Source organism: Rhinolophus hipposideros (assembly GCF_964194185.1).
Source record: "Rhinolophus hipposideros genome assembly, chromosome: 13".
Lineage (NCBI taxonomy): Eukaryota > Metazoa > Chordata > Mammalia > Chiroptera > Rhinolophidae > Rhinolophus > Rhinolophus hipposideros.
Genome location: NC_138059.1, coordinates 34,062,383 through 34,087,074, shown reverse-complemented (window position 1 = coordinate 34,087,074; position 24,692 = coordinate 34,062,383). Strand labels below are relative to the sequence as shown.

At 42.8% G+C, this 24,692-nt stretch overlaps 2 protein-coding genes and 1 pseudogene across 8 annotated transcripts in view; all 3 read left to right on the top strand.

Moving 5' to 3' along the window:
- LAPTM4B (lysosomal protein transmembrane 4 beta) overlaps positions 1-8,948 on the top strand; it is an 87,127-nt gene extending 78,179 nt beyond the window's left edge. The window contains exon 7 of the mRNA XM_081071133.1: positions 6,655-8,948. Coding sequence (XP_080927259.1) covers positions 6,655-6,732 — 78 coding nt within the window. The 3' untranslated portion in view covers positions 6,733-8,948. The remainder of the gene's footprint in view (positions 1-6,654) is intronic.
- Positions 8,949-15,616: 6,668 nt separating this feature from the next.
- On the top strand, positions 15,617-16,682 carry LOC308506542 (transaldolase-like; annotated as a pseudogene). The gene has a single exon. The product of its transcript is annotated as a transaldolase-like (transcript).
- Positions 16,683-23,910: 7,228 nt separating this feature from the next.
- The window catches only part of MATN2 (matrilin 2), a 146,122-nt gene continuing 145,340 nt past the window's right edge, over positions 23,911-24,692 (top strand). For 2 of the 6 annotated variants that reach the window (XM_081070930.1, XM_081070928.1), the window contains exon 1: positions 23,946-24,155. The gene's annotated coding sequence lies outside the window, so the exon portion shown is untranslated. Of the gene's footprint in view, positions 24,165-24,692 lie in introns of all 6 variants that reach the window. The other 4 variants (XM_081070933.1, XM_081070931.1, XM_081070932.1 and 1 more) reach the window with 4 other exon arrangements.

Here is a 24,692-nt window from a genome sequence, read left to right as displayed (position 1 = left end):
GCGGCGTCGGTGAGTCTGCTGATAAACTCACAATATGGCTCCTCGGGGCCCTGACGAATCTTTGCCAGGGAGGTGGTAGCGGAGCCTCTTGGAGGTAGGCGGCGCCACGCCTTGAGACCAGCGTTCTGAATTTGAGCTAACAGCCCCGGGGGAAAAGTTGCCTGGATTTCATTGGTATGATAGGGTTTTTCTCCTAGTAATTTATCCCGAGTCCATGATCTTGTTGTTCTATTTTCACTATTGCGCTGTGCTATCTCTCGGCAGTTTTCTTTAAACTCTGTGTGCCAGAGGACGTGGTCCCCCCCAGAAAGGGTGGCACGAGCTAATTTAAACCAATCATTGGGTGTGAGCCAACGGTCACTGAGACCTTCAAGAATTGCCAAGGTGTAGGGCGCTGTCGGGCCATAAGAGCTTACTGCACCTTTTAAATCTTTAATATGTTTGATGCCTAGCCGGTGATATTTTTGGCCAGTGGGATCATTGGAGTTGGGAGTGTTATCTTCTGGGTCTTCTGTGTCAGAGGCCTCATCGGCCGAGGGGGGATTATGAGAGTCGGGGGGTTCATTGTCAGTCTCTTCCATTGTATCCTCTTGAGAGGGTGGGCCACGGTTTTGGCTGCGGGTAACTGGAAAGGTCATTAGGGTCTTTTTATTAAGTATTGGGCCTTTTTGAGGTTTTTCAGGGTTTTGGTTAGGCATTAAGGTTTTAAGTTCTTTTTCAAGGGCATGCAGCTCCTTTAGGAGTTGCATATGTTCGCGTTTTTGTTGGAGTGTCTCTCTAAGAGAAGAAATTTCTTGGGTTAAAGATATTTTTGCCTGCCTAATGGGATCGGTTAAGGATGGGGTGTTTTGAACTAGGATGTCTTGAGGGAATAGGGGTGGGTTTGGGTTTAAGACTGGGTCATAGAATGTTGGGAGTTCCTGAGGGGGGACATAAGGGGGAGGGGTATGTATTTTTTGTGAAGGGGCGCGCAAGGTTGGCGCGGCGAGGCCCCAGGGATCTTCTTTTTTATTATAGCGGGCAGCTTGTTCCTCTAAATCTATCTGGTCTCTTGGGGAGAGCTGGTCCTGATTATTAAAGGCCAAAAGGGAAGGGTAGATTTTAGGGGGGTCTTTTAATGGGTGATTCTCTAAGGCAGAGGCTTCCTGATTATCAGTTTGTTTTTTAGGTTCCTCTGGCATGTCTATTGAAACAGATTGGCAGACAGAAGGGGGGCGGGAACTCTCTTTTAGGACTGTTTCCCCTGTCTGTAAGATCTCTCTAACATCTGGGTCTGAGGAATGTATTTTTAGGATATCATTAATCAGATTCCAATATGAGAATGCCGATACAGGGACCTTGTTGGGTCCAAAAACCCGATAGTAATCATTAAAACAGTCTCCAACTCTCTTCCAATATTTTTGATCAATCGTTCCTTCTTGGGGGAACCAGGGGCAGATATCAGAGACAAAACTGAAAAACTCACGTAAATCTTTTTTTCTAGCCTTAACTCTCCGCATCTTGAGAGATTCCTTAATACCCTTAAGGAAGAGTTCATGTGAACTCAACTCCTGTCCCATGTCAATCACCTACTCACCAATCTCTCGTCCTTCGCTGGGCGGCTACTCCAACGTCGGGCAAACTTGGAGTCTTTTCTTGCGGGTGAATACCTCGTGAACTCCAAACGAGCCTTTTTACTGCCGAGGGGGCTGTCGAGTCTTGTCCCTTACGGGCTCGAAACAAGCCACACTCGCGCCGGGGAGGCCCTCGAGTCTTGTCCCACGAGTGAAAACTGCGTGGGCTCGAAAGAAGCCAGCCCGTGGAGGCTCAGGGAGGGGGGGGGGCCGCGGCGGTTTCCAGAGTAGGTGTCCTCATAGAATCTTCGTACCTCGGGCCCCACGTTGGGCGCCAAAATGTCCCGACCGGCAGGACAATGCAACGTGGGACGAGGGGAAGAAACCTGTTGAGGATGAAAAAAAAGGGGGAGACAGGAGACGCGAAGAATGGAGGCAAGACAGGGATCTGATCAAGCCTCAAAATTTTATTACGATGGCGGGTTATATATATAGCTATGTCAGATGGGGGTGGGATACGCTATGTCATAGGGTGGCGAGGTACTTGTCGCGGGCTGATAGGCTAGGACAGGGCGATGCCATATGAGGTACAAGGAAATGGGCAGGCTCTGGGTTTGGCGCGCGCGGGCTCTGGGTTTGGCGCGCGCGGGCTCTGGGTTTGGCGCGCGCGGGCTTTTGGTTTTGTGACCAGGAAGTTCTGCCTAGGCAAGGCCTGGGGATTTCTATGGCTTCCGACATATGTCAAATAGGTTGTTTGTTCAGTGAACTTTCCTTATAGGCATTTATCCAGCCTTCTATTCGCTTCAAAGGCTATGGCTCAGAGCATAATGTTAGCCTTTAGCACTTAGTCAATAGAGCTGAGAAGTTTTTGGGGGGGATATCTATCATGGTCTGCATTTTGTAGATATAGAAACTGAAGTTCAGGTAGATTTAATAACTTACTCAGGACCCCAGGGATCATAAATCATAGAGCTAGAATTTGAACCCAGGTCTAATTTCAGAGCCCACGTTTGACTGCCTGACACCATATTGCTCCAGAATTTGACTATGGCCATACAGCTACTAAGTGATAGAACTCCAATTTTGAACACCCCTCTGTCTAAGAACCAATGCTGAGAAAGGAATACAAAAGTGTGAGACTCTTGCCTTTTAGACACTTTTTAGTGAGGAGAAAGGTAAATGTATTTATTATATGACTTAAGAGTACAAGATAGCACATAACTGATAAATTATATAAGTGCCTCAGGAGAGTAATTCTATGTTCAGAGGGCTGTGCTATAATTACTCCAGTGTTATTCTTATGACTTTATATTACGTATAAAGAATTATGAAAATGTCATTGTATGTTTGTATTTCAAGAACTTATTATAATGCAATTGCATAGTATAATTAGAGGAGAAGAAAGTAATCAAGGCTGGAATATTTCAGATTTCAATGTCAGAAGTGAATTTAACTTGAGCCTTGGATTATTTGGCCTTTATATGCAGTGACATAAGAAAGAAAAATATTCCAGGAGAGGAAACTCACAAGAAAAAGGAGTCAGCTTGGTAATGAGCATGTCATGCTAGGGAGTCATAGAAATAAATTAGGTAGGATAGAGTCAGATGTTGGGCTGCTGTTGACATGTGCATGAGTGGCACGAAGAATGTGGTGCTATGTAAGGAATTGTTCGTTTTCCCATTGCACACATTTTGTTTCCTTGGGGCACCTCATGGCATCATAGTTCACTAGTTTCCGTTGATGTTTGAGGTACTTCAGATTATGTTTTAATGGACTGGAGGAGAGTCTCAAGCAGGTGAGGGGGGAGGGGCGGGGAGGCTTGTCCTGACCAACTTCTCCATGAAAACATATTTCACCTCCGAGGTAATAGCTTCAAACAGCACCGTGTTCCCTGGTTGCTTTGTTTAGTGTCTGTACTGCTGCACATGTCCAGTGTCTGCCATCCTTCCTTGCTTTGAGAGCCGCATCTTTAGCAAGTTGGGCTCGTTTTCCAGGCCCTTGTAGAAGCTCGTATCAAATCCACAAATCGCTTGAGAAGGCAAAAGCAATGAGGTGGCTTGTAGCTGCCCACCATCCTCAGGTTGAAAGTTACTCTGTGTTGACTGACTTCCTCTTTCCTTCAAGACCACCGTGATTATTTTTTTATTTTTAAAATGTCACTTTTATTTTTAACACAGTATTATTCTATGAAGATAGCTAAAAATTATGATATTGAAAGATTTATTTCTTAATTATCCTCTGCCATTTTTTGCCCATCCTCTACTTTTCACCCCAGTAGTAAGCACGGTCAACTTTTACTCGTCTCTTCTAGTACTTATCTCCATACTTTAAAATAACATGTCTACATTGCTAATTTTTTTATTATCAATTTGAGATCTTTTGATTTCTTGTTGTTGAATAGGATTTAACTCTTAATCTCTGTATTCTTTGCTGCTTTCATCCTCCTAATATACCATCAAAGTTTTTGGTCCCATTATCAATTAATGTTTACTCTATTCAGATGTTCAGTGCAGAGCTCTGTGGTGTACATTCCCTTTCTTGTATAATTTTTGTTTTTCCTCAGCAAACATTTGCCTTGTTTTTCCAGTTGCCATTTATATTTTTTACCTTTTACCTAGCCCCGATCCTTTCTGTGTGGCTATCAGATATGTCAATCACCTATTAATATTATTTTCCAAATATTTGAGTCTATAAGATAATATGTTAGTTTTCTCTTTCTTGGGGCTTCTCTTCTTGCTCCAGGGTAGATGAGGTGCCACACAGCTGTCATCCTGGGCCTTGATTTTATTTTAACTTACCTCACCCTTGTTAGGATGTGGAAGCTAGCAAACAAGATTTCTGATGCAATTTACCTTGTGCCTTGTATTGCCACCCCACCCCACCCTGTCCTGGACCCCAAAATCTCCAGGGATGGTTCTTAGAGAATCTGATGAAAGCTCTGAACAGTCTCCCCAGGAAAATTAATGCACAAACATAAAATTTGGCATATAGTTTTGTGGATGTCTGAAGATAATTATTTTGTGGATGTCTGAAGATAACTTTTTAATAATACTTTTGGGAACATAATCCTAGCAACTGTAGAATTCCAAAGAAGCCGTTAGTGGCTTAACTCTAATTTACAGTAAACGTCCAGGGACGGTTCTCAGGCCTATTGACATTGCTTGTGTGGTGCTGTGACAGTTATCCACTTCCTGCTTTATAGCTCCAAAACTCCCCTTTTAGCCTGATTGGAGCTGGGCCTTGTAAATGTTTCTCCTTTACTAGCCAACCCGCTGTTAAGCCTTGTCAGTGGAGGGTACGACAGGAGGAAGTGGTTTTCTTTCCCTGGTTCCTGTGTGCACCTGCAGAGTATTTGGATCCTGGTGGCAGTGTCCCCCTCCTCTTGACAGCTTTCCTAGCACACACACCCATCTTAGGCAGTTTCTAGGGCACCTCCCCATGAACAGCTTCCAGCAGGTGGTTCTTTACACACCAGCCTCAACCTGCTGACTGTGGACCAGCTCTGGCCTGGTTCAACCCAGAAAACTTTTCTACCCACAGCCCCTCCAACAAATGTTTGATTCCCAGCCTTGGAGATGGGCCCCTTTCTGTGTTGGTTCCTTCCTTCAGTACCCTCACTCAGCACTAATGTCCATTAGAGAGTTCTGTTTTTCCCCCTCTTGGCTAATTCCCTTCCAATTCCCTGTTGATAATTATTTACTAAACTTTCTCTGTTCAAATTACTGGGTGGTTTCTGTCTCCTGATTGGACCCTGACCAGCACAGATGCCCTCTGCCTACAGTGCCAGGTTCCATTTCCCCACCAAATGAACCACAGGTTCTCCAAGGGCCAGCCTAAATGATACTTCAGTCATCGATTCCACCAACATTTCCTGAGTTCCTGCTCCAGAATAGGCACTGGACCCAACACTGGTGTTAAGTAAGACAGGGCTTCAGCCCCATAGGAACTCCAGAGTAGCAGAAGAGAAAGATAAGTAGTGAAGTGTGTTGAGTTAGAGAGGTGTGTGGGGTGGCGGGGAGGGTTTGGAGGGTTGGGGCAGTAGGGTATGACAGAAACTTAAAACAGAAACTTAAAAATAATTTTAAGTGTTGTCCCTCTAGGAGTCAAAGGATAGATAAATGAAAATTCATGAAATTGGTAAATATTTACCACTTTAAGTGATGTCCATAATAGAAAGAGTAATAGAGTGTGATTTTGTTTTGTTCGTTTGTGAACATTCTTTCTCTTTCCACAAAGCACTTGAAATGGATAAGGTTTTAATGCATATCAGCTCTGAATTCCTAAGGCTAGGAACTTTCTTTTATCTTAATTATCTTGTACCCACAATGCCTGTCACATATTAGGTGTATAATAAATGCTAGTTGACTGATTAAAGGCTAATTATATTGAGTTGGTATTCTCTGTTTTGTGTTCTACCCCAAGAAAGCCAAAATCAGCTAATGTTTTCTTATGTTGACAGCTCATAAATAAGCAATTGTTTTTGTACTGAAATGTGAACAGAGGTCATCAATTAATAAAGTGCCTGTTCTTGTTTGTTCCTCTCTGGCCATCTACAGCTGTACATCAAGCAGCATGTTAAGTATTTTACAAACCTCTAATTTTCAAGTGTCCCTATTTTACAGAGGTGGAAATTGAGATTAAGAAACTTAACTCAAGGCTCCACTGATGAAATGTGGCCGAGCCAGGTTTGGGTCCCAGTTGATCAGAAAGCCCTTGCATGTACCACTCTAGCACCTGAATCTCCCTGTAGTCACTTAGGCCTGTCCTCCTGTGCTCACATGTATATAATACCTAGGAGACTTTTTAGAGCCACAGGTGCCTCCTTTCTAGCCTAGATGCACAGCCCTGTGGTCCTCCAGGCACCTTCATATCCAGGCTCATGTGAACAGGGCTCCGGAAACTCAGTAAGGGCTGGAAGTCTCTTCCTGTTTGCTTCCTCACGCAATCAAAAAGTCTCTCATCAAATTCTGGCCACTTGCTGGAAAATTAAAATTGGTACAGGTTATGGAAACCGTTTAATTGCTTAAAAGTTTAATTAAAGTTCAGGGGAGCATACGTATACTTTTCAACATTGACGGTTTTCTCCTCTGTTTCTTGTCAGGTGCTGTTACCCCCGTATGACGATGCCACTGTGAATGGCGCTGCCAAGGAGCCACCACCGCCTTATGTGTCTGCCTAAGCCAGAAAGTAGGGCGGAGCTGAGAGCACGAGCTTGACTTTCCAGACATCAGAGCAATAGTTCTTTAACTTTACCTCTGAGATGAGCTCTCTGTGTTTATTTGTTGCTGAAATACTACAGTTTAAAAATTTAAATGTTAAGTTGAAATCCTCTGTAGTGTTAAACATACGCTTTAGCTAGAGCACTGTGATAGACTGATTAACTGTAGAGTTCTTTCTGTAGCGGGGGGTGTGACGGGCTTCCCTGGTCCTCCCTAGACTTCCCTGGGCACCGAAACTTCCCTCAAACCTGGATGAACCTTGAGTCAGACTGGTTTTGTACCTACTAGGCCCCAAAGTTAGGAAATTACTCACATCTTTTTTCTCTCTGTTCCCTCTGTCTCTTTGGGAAGTGTAAAATAAAATAAAAAATTAGACAATACTCTTCTTAAGCCATTCCAGTGTGTGGAAACAACCTTTATGAGAACAGGAATGTTAATTGTGGAATCGTTGCTCTAATTAGGTAAATAGGAGTACATATATATTCATCAATAAAACAGGAATTTCCTTAAGATCCTTTATGACTTAAATTCAGTGACAGTTTGAATTTGCTGGTCAAGGCTAAATTGAGACCCTTTGACAATCCTCGTCAGTGAGAGAGCAGTCACTACGCACGGCTGCTCTTATATACCCGTGTCTGAGGTCATGGACTGGCATGTCTCATCCATGTTCAAGGGATAGAACTGATTTGTTTGGTACTGCGTGGTGTCTGGTACTCCCTTTTTCCTGTTTTCCCATCTCCGCCCAGGGCCCCCTTTCACTAAGTGTTCTGCCCTCACCTGATTCAAGGAGGATATCCAGCTCGCTTTGTCAGGAGACATTGTTGATACATGTTTACCGAATAATATAAAAAAGGTTTTTCATCTTCTGTCCCTGCAAGGCACATCCTACTACTTTGAACTTGCAAGTATGCTAGTCATCTTTTAAAATGAGTGTAAAACAAGTCTTCAGAAAAATGCAGAGGTCTGCTTTCCTTGTGGAATGCCCTTATCTTGACTACCTAAATTTTAAGGGACTTTTATATATTCATATGTTCAAGAGTCACAACTCTGCTGTTTGTTCATTACTGAATGTGCTGTAAATGAAGGCTTTTACAATTAAAGTGAGATTTGCCCACACCCAAGAAAATAATCTTTTGACTCTGTGGTGATTGATTGTACCTAGGGACTCTTCCCGCCCACATATGTCCATGCAGACAGTCACAGTTTGGCCTAAGGAGGAGGCTTTATGACTTGTTTCACACATTTTTTTTAATATTTCTGTGCTGATGAAATCAGAGCATTTTAGGCCAAAAGAAATGGAGATGAACAGACCTGAGTGTCCAGCATTCCTAATCCCCACCTCTACGAAGCCCTGTGCTCAGTTGTTTTGCATATGATTTCTTTGTGTTTATAGTGCACTTTTAACACGCCGTTCAGATTTTACTACATTTGCAGGGAGATTAAATTCAGAGAGAGGTGAGAGGGGGTATTTTTATACCTGTGAATCAGCCTCAATTATTTCTTAGGCTACATCTTATTACTATTCTTTATAAACTCAACCTAAGAAATACTATTCTTTGAAGATTTATACCCGTAAGATTTATACTAAGTTAATCATAAGGGTTATTAGGGGTGGAAAAAAGCCTATCGGTTTCACTGACCCCTGTGGAAAGCACATAGGACATCAGTTATTTGCATGTTGCTCCCCAGAATTTTTTAGCTCTGCCTAATAATTTTTGCAGTATGAAAAATGGCACATGGCCAGATGGAAAGAAGTGCTGATTTTGAGAGTCTGTGTAGGGTCATCAAATAGAATCTTGATCATGTGACACTCAAATAGCACTGCAGACATCAGGATATCACTTCCTACTCAGAGATCCCATATGATGCTGGTGCTGCTGGGTTTTCTTGACTTACAGCATAACCCAGGCTAAACTCCAAAGCTGCCTCCTTATCTACCTCTACAAAGTAAGGAATTGTCTTCTGGTCTCCACTATGAAAGGCTGTGGTGTTTGAATTAAAATGGCCCTCCAGAGCACATTCCATGCCTCAGCAATTCACTGGTCTTTGTCTCATTGCTAATTGAGATAAATTCCTCTCTCTCTCTCTCTCTCTCTGTCTCTCTCTCTCTCTCTCTCTCTCAAATTTATAGATTTTTCTTAATGCCTCTCTATTAAATGTACTTAAAATCCCACTTTAATATCTAGCTTCTTGCTCCTGTTTTGTTGTCTACAGAAAAACAAGAACAGTTATTACCTCGATTGTTCTCATGCCTGTGTACCTCTTGGTCACTTTACTGATGAGAGCTCCTCAGTGTTTTTCATCTTAACCCCCGCAAGCCCTTATTTTAAGGTCGTGGACATTCAGCCCAGCACCATAAGCTGTGCATATGGACCCACCAATAAGCAGCCGTGTCAGAGAAAGTTTTTTTGCTGTGGCAGAGGGAAGGGGGAAACTGTACACCTTTTGGCATGGATTGTGGTCTGTCTATCCTAGAAACCAAGCTTCCGTTGAACAAGTCAGATTTCCAGAATGACGAGTCGTAGAAGAGTTTGAAGTTCAGTAAACTAGTTGCCCTCCCCTTCCTCCTACATAAACATTATGTGCTGCATCTCCCCCAATTCTGATATCCTTGCCCCTACCCCCACCCTCTCCTATTGTCCCTGAGAATGCAAGAAACTTTCTCCCTCCTATTCTCTCTGGCCCTAAACATTTGCTTACCATATTGCCCCCAAAATAAGAACTAACCAGAAAACAAGCCCTAGCATGATTTTTCAGGATGCTTGTAATATAAGCGCTACCCCCAAAATCAGCCCCATTTAAGATCGTCAACCAGAGGAATGCATTTAGTATGTCCGTTGCAACACACAAGGGATGTATTGAATTATAAAATTATATATAAATATAAATAAATATTGATATTAATACAAAAATGACAATATAAATTATAATTAAGTATTTGTAAATATCCAAGCGGGTGCCTTTGGAGGAGAGGTAAAGGCATATGTAAACAACTGAACTTGAGATGTATTGCCAAATGACCAATCGGTGTACAGGCAATGCACGAGTACCATGCACACTTGATAATGAATGGATATGGTTGTGTCTAATGTGAATCTTCATAATTCAATACGTCGTGTGTTGTAACAGACATACTTAATGCACTCGTGTGAAATAAAGACGTTTTCTGAATTTTGGTGACTGCAATTTTTCATCACTTTTGTGTGGACCATCATTTTTAACTGTCATAATTTTTGTTGCCACTCCTGTCTCATAAGTGTTCAATTAACACTTGACTTAATGGTAGATTTAAAGGGAATAATATTTTGACCCCCCAGACAAGATGAGTGCAAAAAGAAAGAGCTATTCCAACAAGTACAAGAAAGGAATCATGAAGGACTCCCCGGGGAAGACTTATGGCTTTCTGCAAAGAGAAGTGGGATCTCCGAATGGTCTGAAAATGGCAAGCAGAGTACGATAACCTCAGTCAACAGGTGACGAGGGAAATGCTAAGAAGCACAAGTGTGGATCAGGTCAGGTGGGGCAACCATTATTTCCTGAGCTAGAAGATGTCATCTGTGAATGGATTGCTGACAGGAGAGCAAAGATTTTGGTTGTGCGCAGAGCTGATATTCAAGCATTTGCCCTTGCAATGGCACCACAGTTAGAAATATCCCCAGAAGAATTCAAAGCATCCCAACACTGGCTGGATGGCTTACTTCAGCAATATCAACTGTCTCTAAGAAGATCGAAAACACTGGTCAAGTTGGAAGATACTGAAGTTATTAAACATGCACTTGCATTCAAGTCCTTTGATGGCATCGCCTTTTCTGAATACCAGCTCTCCAACATGATTGCTATGGAGGAAACTGCAGTGTTTATGGGCCAAGGATCTCAAACGATAATTGGTCAGAGGGGTGCCTCATCAATCTACATTCCCTCCACTAGTTATGAAAGTGCATGTTATTACCTGTGTTTTGGCAATTCATCTGGATGGAAAGAAAGCCCCACCTCTGATCATCACTAAGGGCAAGAAAGATAAGGTTGAACGTGTTTCAGGCATTTATGTTCTTGAAACTGAAAAAGCCTGGTGCAGGCAAGCAGTTATAAGGAAGTGGGTCGATTTAATGCTGCCACTTGTTTTGTGACGTGGCTAAAGAGGTCTGCTGGTCTGGGATTCAGCCAGCACTCACCTTGCTAAAGCCATGAAGAACTTCTTTGCAGAGAGAAGAATAGATCAAATAATGATTCCTGCAGGAATGACTGCCTATCTCCAGACTCTTGATTTTGCAATAAACAAGCCATTCAAAGACCATTTGCACATGGAAATCAATGACTACATTGGAAATAGAATGGAGAGGAATCAACGTGGAACCTTTGTGAAGCCTAGCCTGCAAGAGGTCATGACTTGGGTGAAGAACTCGTGGGATAAAATCACTGACAGCTGTGTTGCCAATGCACTACGAGCAGGCTACATGGACAAGAAGTGCTCATTGGAGAGCTCTATTGATGGACATGAGAGATTGGGGCCAATGGCTCTACAGGTAATGGAGTCGCAAGAAATTCAGCCGGAATTCGGGGTTTGGAGACTTATGACAATGTTCCAGAGGTGACATGACTGTATTTGAATAAATGTAGATTGTTGTACATGAATGTAGATTATTGTACAAGAAAAAATAAGATCCTATGAAAATAAGCCCTAATGCGACTTTTGGAGCAAAAATTAATACAAGATCTCGTCTTATTTTTGGCGAAATACTGTAGTTTGACTGCTTAATCAAGCCATACCTCATTTCATTTTTCTTTCCACTCTCAGTTAATCAACAATACTTCTTAGTAATAATCTCAGTAGACTATCCTTATAGACGTGTAACCATTAAAGTTGTTTTCTCCAGAGAGGGTTGTACTGTATTTGGAATATTCATCCTTGAAGAAAAAAAATCCTGCTGTGCAAACTGAGCTTTTGTGATAGAGGAAAGCTAATGAGACTGGAAACATTATTTCCACTTTTAAAAAGAGATGTGTTACTTTTTGCAGCTGTTCTGGAAACTGACTTAAACATCATTAATAATATTGCTGCATGTCATGTATGCAGTCTCTTATGTTCTGGAGGGAAGAAGGTAGTTGTCTACTAAGGTACTGAAAGAGTAACTCTGCAAAAGTTACTGTCAGCAGTAAAAGGACTGTCAGCATAAAGTGTAGGCTATGCCATTTCAGGGCTCCCTACCTTCAGAGCTAACAAGCATCAAAAATAGTGCCTGTGGCTGTGTAAAATGGGTTTTTGGCAGCTCAGATACATGTTCTAAAAGGCAAGAAAAAAGGAGACATTGCAAGGATGTCTCCACACCCATGGAATTTAATTGAAATGTTTCTGCACACTGGCCAAGTTTTCTGCCAACATGACTGGTGTATGGAAGCCAGCCAGATCTGTGACCTGCTTGGAAGCCCATGCATGCCTTCTGCTGATGAGAGTACAGACATAGAGCAGAAGAAACTGTCGCTTGGCCAACCCAGAAAAAGTTATATCAAAGCAAAAGTCTTAGCACTCATTACATACCCATCAATATGATCCCAATTATCAATAACAACTGCTTCAGAATGTGAAGTTTGGCTTAAAACAGAATGATGGACTCAAGTTTTATTTGTTTTATGCCATCTAAAACTCACAAACTTTTTTTTAAAAAGTCATTAACAGTACAAACAACTTTTACTTATTAAGTAAACTTATTAAGATGGGAACCTCTTTAACTCAGCAAATAAAATTATATTATTATATTACATTATATTCCTTGGTGTATGTCAAGATATCCATGATAAATGTTGCAATAGAGCAGAGTGGAAGGGAACTGTGTGACCCTGAGTAGACTGGGCATAATCAGCTAGCACTGAGGATTTGAGCCAAATTTCTCTCAGGAAAGGCTAAGCTTGAATATGTCATCTTGTCTGCTACTTTCTAGTCACATATCTGGTGCTGTGACATCTCAGCTCCCTTTGTGCTTACTCACAACTTGAAATGTCATAGGTAGTAACAGATTCCAGATTCCTGGGATCCTAGATTTGGGGCATGTAGTATAAAGAGCCAGTAGGGCTTCCACTTGTGGTCTCTAGCCTGAGGAAACCTCCCATTTTGGTTCTGGGAAGACAGAACAATGGGTCTGCTCTCTGTGTGACCAGCAACAGTACAAAGAACCCTATGTCATGCATGGTGGGAACACCCCTCTTACCCAGTAGCCTTTATGTGATGTCATTTTTCACCCAGCATTCATTTTTGCTTAAGGAATGTATTTTTAATTATTAGTCACTATTTTACTTTCATAGGATTTTTTCTTTAGTTCTCTTTAGGCCATTTTTATTACGTTTATCTTTCCTTCAAAGAGTTCCCATTCAATAAATAATAATGGCAGCTCCCAGTCTTCTCTGTCATGATGACCCATTGACATTTCATATTTTCATTGTGCCCAAAATGGAAAATTGGTCTCAATTTCCGCTGAATCTACTTCTGTTGACTCATTTATTGGTGGCCTCTCATCATTCCAGTCATTCCCAACTTGAGATCATAGACCCTCTGTCTCTCTCTCCCATATCTAATCAGTCCCCAGCCCTGTGGCTTCTACCTTTTTATTGGGTAGAATGACATTTACCATTTCCTGAGCCCCTCCCAGCCCCTCCCAGCCCTGTGGCTTCTACCTTTCCTGAGCCCCTACCCAGCCCTTTTTATTGGGTAGAATGACATTTACCATTTCCTGAGCCATGCTGCTTAGCACATATTAAACTCTTTATGTTACAGATGAGGAAATGGAGACTTTTAAAGGAAAATAACTGGTTGGTGCCAGGTTAACAGCAGAGCCAGGATATAAACTCTAATTGAGTCCATCTAAGTGGGTGCAGCTTATCTTTGAGACATCTAGAATTTCAGAATTCTGTATATAATCTCACTTTTTACTAACAATGGTTTTCTACTCATTGGAATTAATACATCCCAAGAAGGAAAGGAAGCCATTCAAAGCCATGTCAACTTGGGATAGATCTTTAAGTTGAGGTTTGCATTACACAAAGCTGTCAATTTCCTATTAGACTGGATTGTGCTCTGCAAATATCAACTTTTAGTTCTCATAAAGAATTTGTTCAGGCAGGGAGAAAGATCAACTGAGGTGGGCCTTTTAGAGTGATTGTTTTAGGCAAGCAATTTCCTTTTGAGGAAATTAGGTACCATTTTAAACTTCACTGAGTTATCTTTTGAGAAGAATATACATATTGTATATATAAAATGTCAAACATAAACATAACTCACTGTTCTACATGTAAGTAGAACAGTGATGTAATTTGTTTGCACTGTCTTAGAGGAATAGTCAGGGGCCTGGACTATTCCTTTCCTGCCCGAGAAAGCCTGTATCATGGTACGGTGTCTATTTTCACACCTATCAAATAGAGACAAAATACAGCAGTCCTTTCCCTTGAGGCTTTCTTCTGCCCTGTGATGTAATGCACTGTATCATCTATGTCACTGAGCTAACTTCTTAAACATCTTAATAGAGAATCCAGGTACAACTCGTACATCAGGAAACACTGTAAACTTGTGGGTGTCATGTGGGAGACCCTGCTCGCTGCACCATTTGTCGTGCAAGGCGGCCTGTGGAGTCTCTAGCCCCGCTCCCCACATAAGAATGCAGGATATGGCTAGGCCAAAAAGGAACACCCACAGAGCCATAGATAGGGGAGTCATACCACTATAGTCTCACTGGAGTCTGTACCCACACGACCTGAAACCTGCTATCTGCTTTTCTGCCTGCCAACCAACTGACTGACCAACGCAGCCGCGGCAGTTATATCAGTGGCAAATTGGCTAACTGGTTACAGCTGATGGTCAATTAGCCACAGCTGACGGCCATCTACTACCCGAGCCAGCACCTTTCCACATGAGGCCGAGAGCCTGGAAACTGGTCTATGGGACTCTGTCCCCACACTGGGCTTTAAAAAATATTATATAAGTAATGTGTTGCAAAAATAAAAGAAAGAAAGGAAGCCAATAACTCATCTTTTGGGTCTCAACTTGAAAGTCACTCCCTTCTGGAAGCCACCTATGACTCACTAGTCTGGGAGGTATTTGTTTTCTGTTGCACTATAGCATATCCAGTGTCCCAATCAAGGCACATCTTACATTCTATGGTTTCTGTCACTTTTCTAGTCTGTAATCACCCAGGAGATTAAAACCTCATAGAGTCTGTGTCATGTGTTACTTAGTAGTCTGTCCTCAGCACCTGGCACCTGTCAGGCAGGTAGAAGGAACTCAAAAATGGTTACAAGAATAAGAATGAATAAATATCTGGTGCTGTGACATCTCAGCTCCCTTTGTGCTTACTCACAACTTGAAATGTCATAGGTAGTAACAGATTCCAGATTCCTGGGATCCTAGATTTGGGGCATGCAGTCTAAAGAGCCAGTAGGGCTTCCACCTGTGGAAGAAAAATTAAAGAGAAATTAAGAAAAATTAATACCACCTGTAATGCCACTCATGGCACCTGTGATTAAGTTCTTTAAGAACAACTCAGTGGGGCTTAAGCTCCCTAGAGACCACTTATCACAGAAGAGCCCACTGGGGAAAAGTCTCATTTCTACAGATCGAGCAAGGAAACAAACGGAGGGTCACTCCTCCAGCAAACCCTACCAACGCCACAGCCACAGTAGTGTTTAGTGTGTATGTGTGTGTGAGAGGGGGGCAATCTTGACTTCTAGAAGAAAATTGTAAAGCTGATAGGCAAAAACCGGCAACTTGGTAATAAAAGAATTGATCTCTGAAGAAAAATTAAAGGACGGATCACATGAGAGCCTAGCTAATGCTGCGCTTCAATTTGAAATCAAAAGGAAATGGCATTCTTAGCTCTTATTCTTGTGATCAAGAAGAATAATAGTCTCGCCTTGTCGCGTTGTCCGGTAAAGCAGCAGAGGATGGAGAACGTGATGGATACGCTGGAGCAGTTCACCACCCCGTTCACTACGTGGTGGCTGACTCTGGCGACTTCCATGCCATCGACAAGTACAAGCCACAGCATGCCACCACCAACCAGTCCCTGATCCTGGCTGCCACGCAGATGCCCGCATTCCAGGAGCTGGTGGAAGAAGCCATTGCTTAGGGCAAGAAGCTGGGCGGGTCACAAGAGGAACAGATTCAAAAGGCCATCGATAACCTTTTTGTGTTGTTTGGAGCAGAAATACTGAAGAAGATCCCGGGCCGCGTATCCATGGAAGTCGATACGAGGCTCTCCTTTGACAAGGACGCCATGGTGGCCTGAGCCAGGCGTCTCATCGAGCTCCACAAGGATGCCAGGGTAAGTAAGGACCGGATTCTGATAAAGCCGCTGTCCACCTGCAAGGGAATTGAGGCTGCAGAGGAGCTCAAGTTGCAGCATGGCGTCCACTGCAACGTGACGCTGCTCTTCTCCTTCACTCAGGCTGTCGCCTGCGCCCAGGCGGGCAAGATGCTCACCTCCTCCTTTGGGCCACGCATCCTGGACTGACACATGTCCAACACCTGCCAGAAGTCCTACGACCACTGGAGGACCCCGGCGTGAAGAGCGTCACCAACACCTACAACTATTATTCTACAAGAAGTTCGGCTACAAGACCATGGTCATGGGCGCCTCCTTCCGCAATACCGAGGAGATCAAGGTGCTGGCGGGCTGCGACTTGCTCAGCATCTCACCCAAGCTGCTGGGGGAGCTGCTCAGGGGCAGCAGCAACCTGGCGCTTGTGCTCTCGGCCAAGGCAGCCCCGTCCAGTGACCTGGAGAAGATCCACCAGGACGAGGAAGCCTTCTGCTGGCTGCACAACGAGGACCAGATGGCGTAGAGAAGCTCTCGGAGGGGATCCAGAAGTTTGCTGCAGACCCATGAAGCTGGCGGAACGAATGTTCAGCGCCGAGAACGGAAACTAGCTCGGTACCTGAGGTTGGACACGGATCTGTGCGGGCCGTGAACTTGGGTTTGAGTACAATGACTGGCGATGAATCTTGCTTTTTTTTTTTTTTTTTTACCAATTGGAGCATGGATGGACTGTAAATTTCTGATTTTATGTAAAACTTTGCCTAATGTATTAAAGCAGTCACTTTTTCTGTAAAATAAAATAAAATAAAATAATAATTCCTTTTATGCGAGTTTAATTCAGTAGGGCTCTGAATGAAGAATTAAATCACTAAATGTACTCTTCCTTGGAACTTGCTCTTTCCTAGCAGGTCATTGTATCATTAGATCAATCAATGACCAGATTTGAGATCCTATGGGATCCAGAGGCCTTGGGTATATGGGGGAAAATTCTGAACAGTTAACATGTAACTGAAATATAGTGATGTGTTCACCCAGTTCCTGAGCACTTCAGATATAAATTAACCCCTGAAAAACTATGTGTGATAAAGCATGTTTGTCTTTCCTCCTTTACAAGAATATCCCAAGATTCTAATAATAAAGCCATGTCAATTCCCTATCTTCCCCCAACATTCCCAGCTCGAGGCAACCACTCATCTACTTTCCGTCTCTATGGATTTGTCTATTCTGGACATGGAATTATATAACATGTTGTCTTTAGTGATTGGCTCTTTCACTCAGCATGTTTTCAAAGTTTATCCGTTATGTAGCATAGATCAGTATTTCATTCCTTTTTATTGCTGAATACTATTCCATTTTACTTATTCGTTCATCAGTTGGTGGACATATAGGTTGTTTCTACCTTTTGACTATTATAAATAATGCTGCTATGAACATTTGTGTACATGTTTTTGTGTAGGCATATGTTTTCATTTCTCTTGGGTATATACCTAGGAATGGGATTTCTGAGTCATATAATAACTATATGTTTAACTTTTTGAGAAGTTGCCAAGCTGTTTTCCATACTGGCTGCACCATTTTACAATTCCTTCAGCAATCTATGAGGGTTCCAATTTCTCTATATCCTTATTACACACTTGTTTTTGCCCATCTTTTTTTTATTATAGTCATCCAATGGGTGTGATGTGGTCTTTTTGATTTGCATTTCTCTGATGGTGAATGCTGTTGAGCATCTTTTTACTTCCTTATTGACCAGGTGTATATCTTCTCTGGAAAAATGTCTATTCAGAAACTTCACCCACTTATTAAGTGGGTTATCTTTTTATTATTGAATTGTAAGAGTCCTTTATATATTCTAGATACTAGTTGCTTACTTGCCAAAATAAGATACAAAACTATGATTTGCAAAAACTTCCCCCATTTTTGGGGTTGTCTTTTCTTGATGGTCCATTGAAGCACAAAACTTTTAATTTTGATGAACTCCAGTTGAGTTTTTGATTTTGGAGTCATAGTCAAGAAATCATAGCCTAATCCAAGGTCATGAAGATTTATTTATATGTTTTCTTCTAAGTGTTTAATAGATTTAGCTCTTACATTGAGGTCTTTGATCCATTTTGAATTAATTTTTGTATGTGGTAAGTGATATGGGTCCAATTTAACTTTTTCCCATGTGACAATCTAGTAGTCCCAACACCACCTGTGGAATTCTTTCCCCCATTGAGTGGTCTTAATACCTTTGTTAAAAATCAATTAACTGAAAACATGAGGGTTTTGTACTCTCAATTCTATTCCATTGATTTATATGCCTTTCTTTATGCAGATAACACACTGTCTTGATTATTGTAGCTTTGTAGTGAGTCTCGAAATTAGGAAGAGTGAGTCCTTCAACTTTGTTCTTTTTCAAGATTGTTTTGGCTATTTTTGGTTCCTTGAATTTCCATATGAACTTTATCATCAGCTTAATTTCTGCAAAGAAGCCAGGTGGGATTTTGATAGGGATTGTGTTCATTCTTAGATCAACCAAGGGAGTATTGCCATCTTCACAACAATTAAGTTGTCCAGTCTATGAATATGGAATGTCTTTCCATTTATTTAAATCTGTTTTAATTTATGTCAACAACATTTTGTACTTATTTTGTTAAATTTATTTCTAAGTGATTTATTTTTTTGATGCTATTGTCAATGGAATTTTCTTAGTTTCATTTTCAGATTGTATAGAAGTACAATTGATTTTCATCTGTTGATCTTGTAAACTGCAATATTGCTGAACTAATTTATTAGTTCTAATAGTTTTTTTAGTTTTTTTTAGTGAATTCTTTAGAATTTCTATTGTCAGCAATGGGGAAACATTTCTTCCTACACTTCTTAGTTCTTATTGATGTGTCTAACAATTAAATTGACACTAAACAGATTAACAGGAGGAAAAAACAAATTTAATTCATATGTATGGAGGTCTTATAAAATGAGACCCCTGAAGTGACCAAAGCAGGCTACTTTATATACCATTTTAGACAAAGAAACAATTTTTTGTGAAGATTGGATAAAACAAAAGGTAGCAAACTAATGAAGAAGTAACACAGTTTGTTTAGATAACTTTCTCAGCTTTGAATTCCCTAACTCTGGTGATAAGGATGCCTTTTATCCTCCTGGCGCAGGGAGGATACTTTCACATGGGAGATTTATTTCCTGCTTCAGGGGGAAGAGCGGGAGTTAGAGTGTCTTAAGAAACAAGCTATTTCTTAAGTAACTTTAATTCAGAATAATCAGTATGCCACTGTGGTATATTTTGGGGTGGCCTATCTTGAGCCCCAACACTATCTACTAGATCATGTCTTCCTCAAATAGAGATAGTTTTACTTCTTTCTTTCCAATCTGATGCCTTCCATTTCCATTTTCTTGCCTTGGCTGGAACTTCTAGTCCAATACAAGTGGTGAGAGAGGACATCCTGTCTTGTTCTCATCCTAGAGGGAAAGCTTCCAGTCTCCCACTATTAATATGATGTTAGTTGTGAGAGTTTTGCAGACGCCCTTTACCAGGTTGAGGAAGTCCTTTATACTTTTAGTGTGTTGAGTGTTTCTATCATGAAGAAATTTTGAACTTTCTCAAATGCTTTTTCTGCATCTATTGAGAAGATCATGTGGTTTTTGTTCTTTATTCTGTTGATATGGTGCATTACATTATAATTGACCCTTGAACAATGTGGAAGCACTGACTTCTCCTCAGTCAAAGTCTGCATATAACTTTTCATTTCCCCAAAATTTAACTACAGTTGTCCTTTGGTATCTGCAGAGGATTGGTTCCAGGACCCCTCACAGATACCCAAATCCACAGATGCTCAAGTCCCTCATATGAAATGATGTAGAACAATGCATACAGTTGGCCCTTTGTATCCATAGATTCCCAACCATGGATCAAAAATGCTGTTTTTGATCCACGTTTGGTTGACTATGCAGTGGATATTGAAAGTGGACCCATGCAGTTTAAACCCATGTTGCTCAAGAGTCAAATGTAAGTGGTTTTCAGAAATTCTTCTAACATCTATTCTGCCTCATGTATAGGCTAGAGCTAAAGGTGAAGTAGTGCTAGTCCGTGCCCTCTCATTAAGCCTAGCCAGCAATGCTGAGCTGTCTTAGAAATTTTGCTCTAACTAAAAGAAATTTTTAACTCTTTAAAATTTTGGTAATTGCATCCTCTTCTCAACATCTTTTTGTTTACAGATAGTGTACATGCAGCCAGTAATGTTCTGGCACTTTCCATACTTGGGAATTGCTTTGCTGTTTCTTGTTTTAAGTGAGTCAAGACATTTCCATCAATTTTTCTCAAAGACTGCTCTACCAATGAAATTGTTCACTTTATTGCACCACATCCTATTTTTCTCTATATTGTGATTTATTGTGGCTCTCAGCAATCCACTGCCATATTATTTCCACTGGACCATCTGTAGTGTTTCCCCTTCTATTGAACCCTGGTAACAACCATGTCCCACTTATTTTCTTCAGCAAGAGAGAATGTGAAAAGTCCTGATTTCTGATATTTTTGTTTTTCTTGAGTTGCCACTTGTTGAGCTCTGCCAGAATGCTGCAGGATTTTATAGGATAGAAACACACATTGCCCAAGTATCCTGCAATCTGATTTAATACCAGGCAACCAATGCATACATAGACTCATTAATGACATTGTGAGAAGGTAGTTAGTTGAATGTCACAGGCATGAGGCTATTGGCTTCTAACAACAGACCACTTTGTACCAATTCCTAGGTTTAGGGATGAAAGAAGCAGAAATCTGTGTTACTGAGTGATGCTTCCACACATAGCAGGTCCACCCTCCACTTGAAAAGTGGAAACTAGTCTCCAGAGAGATAGGTGGTGTTTCAACCTTTCAATATCCAAGAAAACAAGTCAGGTTTCCACTCACTCTTGCCTATGCCTTAAGTTTCTCCATTCCATCCTATTATCTCATCCTTAATGTAGCCTCATCAAACTGAATTCCACAAACACTACGAGGCTCTAAACTCGAGCTAAATCCACAACAGCCCAGTTCTTTCCACAGCATGGCATAGAGCAATTATCTGCAAACAAACAGAAAGCCTGATCCCTGCCCTCAGGAGCAAATAGTCCAAGTTCAAGATCACATATAAACATTGAAGTCTTCATTGAAATGCATATTGTTTTCCTGAACAAATTTTTGACTTGCTATAGGTTTTCCCTGATCACTTTCATCCTGTCTTTCCAAGGTGAGATGATGTATTTGTTTACAAATTATTTCACCTGGGACAATGGTGCCATTAGCCAGCCTGTCTTCAAGGAGACCCTCTGGACACAAAACCAGCTGTCCATGTTGATGGGGCACCCAGAAGGGAGCACTACCCCAGCTAGGAGGGTTTCTCACTCTGAGCTGGAGTGGAAACTCAGCCACCACCTCGCAATGCTCCCCTCTCCAGCCCATATCTCCAGTTGTCAGCTGGCCCGGTGGGAAGATGATGGAAAGGAGCTCCAACAGTTTACATGGGACTCAACCATTTTCAGTCACCTTGAGAAACTGCAAATGAGGTAACGTTGCAATTTTACATTTCTTCTCATTCAGTACAGGAATCATTTTAGGCTATGAGTCTGTAAGCCAGCTTGTCTGCTCCTCATTTTCCTTACACTCTGGTCCCCTTTCTATTGAAGAGTCTCATTTCAATCTGCCCTCTAGGAAGCAAAATAAAACAAATAAAAACATTATTGTTTACAAGGAACAAATGAATGCTTATGTCAAAAGTCTATATTTGAGGCTATTCATGAATGTGAGGCCTGAATCAAACAATGATCTCCCCACCAAATCCTGCTCCACAATAGACCCCATGTGGAGACAGAGAACTGAGAATTGAACACAATATAGCTACCAAGGTATAATTAAACAGTTAATAATTCTAACTAACTCTTGAACACTCAGATACTACACACCCTAATTCTCATCTGTTTGTTTGAGTGCCCACATGAGAACTGAAAATCTTAACCTCACATTTCTGAATAAGATTTTCTGTACACTAAGCTGGTAATAGCAGGGTCTCTGGCAGAAAAAGGAAATCTGGGCTTTCCCCAGCCTTTATTATCATTAACTTGCATTCACCCTGAAGGTAATTAGGAAATTAAGGCATGGTTTTTTCTGACTTGATATTTCAGGACATTGAGCTCACTTTTGCTTCATTTTCTTCCTGGCAGACCTGAAGATCGTTTTACAAGGTAGAACAAAACTCATTGACCTATTTGACTTGGCCCCGGGCATGCTTCATACGAAGATTTCCTATTCTGAAGAATTCCAAAGAACTCCCCGGGGGAAAAAAAACACCCATTCTAGTTGTCATACACCATAGTCACTGGAATCAAGTTACTAAATTACAATTCCTAAAATTTGGAAAGATTTCGGACTTGCTATTGTTTTCCTAGTAAATTACTGGATCATACTGGTGTCTTGAAATAAGGCAGAACATTTTACATGTAAGTTTCCATAGAAACTTCCCCAGCTCCTTGGGGATTTACACTGGCCCTGACTCAGGAAAAATTTTCATCTGTGGGATCCAAAACTTCAGAGACCAAACATTTCCTGAAGACTTTTCTCTGCTTTCTGACCTCCACCTACTTCCTCCCAAGGACATGCAAAGAAATAATTTCTGATCAGTGCAGGAAGCCAAGACTGCCCAGTGAACCTAAGGTGCAGAGGAAGGGAACTTGAATCCAAGATTCTTTCTTGGTGTGATGGTACCACTGAGTTGCCCCACGGCTTGAGCATGTTAATGCCTTGATTTATGGCTGGAATTTTAATTACCCACTCCTGGAGCTTTTCTGAAGAATTGATTATGTACATGGTGTTTTTTCATGTTCCAGAAACCGACTATCATCAAATAAAAGTGATGGTTAGGAGTAAAGGCAGTCAAGAGCACTTAAATGATCAGACTGGCACATTCAGAAGTTTTGAAACTCGTTAACTCAGTTCAGCTGCCTCTTCCCCATAGCTTGTTAAAACCTGAACTGTGTGTGTGTGTGTGTGGGGGGGGGCTAATGGTTTGGGAATAGAATTTTGAAGCCATTATTAGGAGATGTCCTGGCCTGTTGTGCAGAACCCAGCCACCTTAGCTGGCCAGGAGCAAGGGAAGCTGGTAGAGTGACAATGCCAGGCCCTTTCTCTGCCACTGACCAATCCCATTTTCTGCAGCCCTCCAAAATTCCCTGAGGACCTCTAAGGTCATGTTCTCCCACTTCGCAAAACTGCAAAGTCTTTGCCCATCTTTCAAAAGTCTTGTCTGAACTAGATACTCTTGGCTCCTTCAGGGTAGGATCCTGTTTCCTTTGTGTCCTGGCATCCTACTTCCCTCCCAATCCGGGGCCTGGTCTCTGGCCAGTGGACACTCTGTTAATATGAATTCTCACTGGTGGAGTGTTCTAGGCACTGCCAAGACAGCTCCTGACACTTGTCACCAATTATCCCAGTTCTCACCACTTTTTCTTCATCATCGTCCTCAGTGGATGCCTCCTGCCAATCATGACCCCAAATTCAGCATATAGGATCCCTGCCGTGCATCCCTTCCCCCTGGAGGTGCTCTCTTCCTTTCTGCACCCCTCCACTAAGCTCCCAAAGCTCCCTGTAGTTCTGAGCCTGCGGCTCCGGACGCCTGGAGTCCCATCCCCACCTGGACTTGCAGAAGGACCAAGCGGAGCCAGGTGGCAGCCGGCAAGGCGCACGGCCAGGGTGCCCAGCTCCCGGGTCTGCCTGCAGGGTGGGGCCCCACTCGAGGCCGCTCCCTCTCCGCGCCTTTCCCATCCCCAAAGAGGACACCCCTCCTTCCGTGCGCCACGGCACCGCCTTCCCGGCCGCCCGCCCGCTCTGGCCCGGAGCCTTCCGGGCAGCCAGCGAGCGAGGGGAGCGCTCGGGGATGGGAGTTGGAGGAGGCGGCTAGGGAGGAGACAGCAGCAGTGGCGCGGGCTTCTTGCTTGGCTCCCACGAGTGGCCCCTGAGAATAGCCGCGGCTCTCGGCGCAGCGAGGAGGCCCAAGAGGAAGACCCGGGTGGCTGCGCCCCTGCCTTGCTGGCGCTGGCGGCTGCTGCAGGTGAGCGAGGTGCGCTTTCCCTGGGGCTCTGCATGGCCCCTCTGCCCCGGGGTACAGATAGATATACCAACCGACTGACAGATACATAGGCAGAGCTTGGGTTGACCGACGCCCGCGGGCGCTGACCTCCGGTCTGCGCCCCAGTCCGCGCCCCAGCCCTTGCGGCTCCGTGCGGCCCCGAGAGCCAGGAGACCCTCCCGCCCCGGGGCCCATCGCTCCGACTCCTCCGGATAGAACGAGACAGGGAGGGCCGCGGTGCCCGACCCCTTGCGGGAGAAGTCAGGCCACCCCTGGCGGGGAAAGCAGGACCGGCTCCTGGCGCGGGGCGCACGGCACAGCAGCCACCTCGGAGTGCCCCGTGGGGGCGCTGTGCCCCGCGTCGGAGACACCCAGACCTGGTCTCCACCGACCTGGGAAAGGGAGAGTTGTTGAGACCGTATCTAGCTAGTGTGAGCCCTATTCAGCTGGCCAGCCAGATTGATGCCACCACCTCTCCTGGGTCTGGTATTTGAATGCCTGCGTCGTTTGGATTTTATT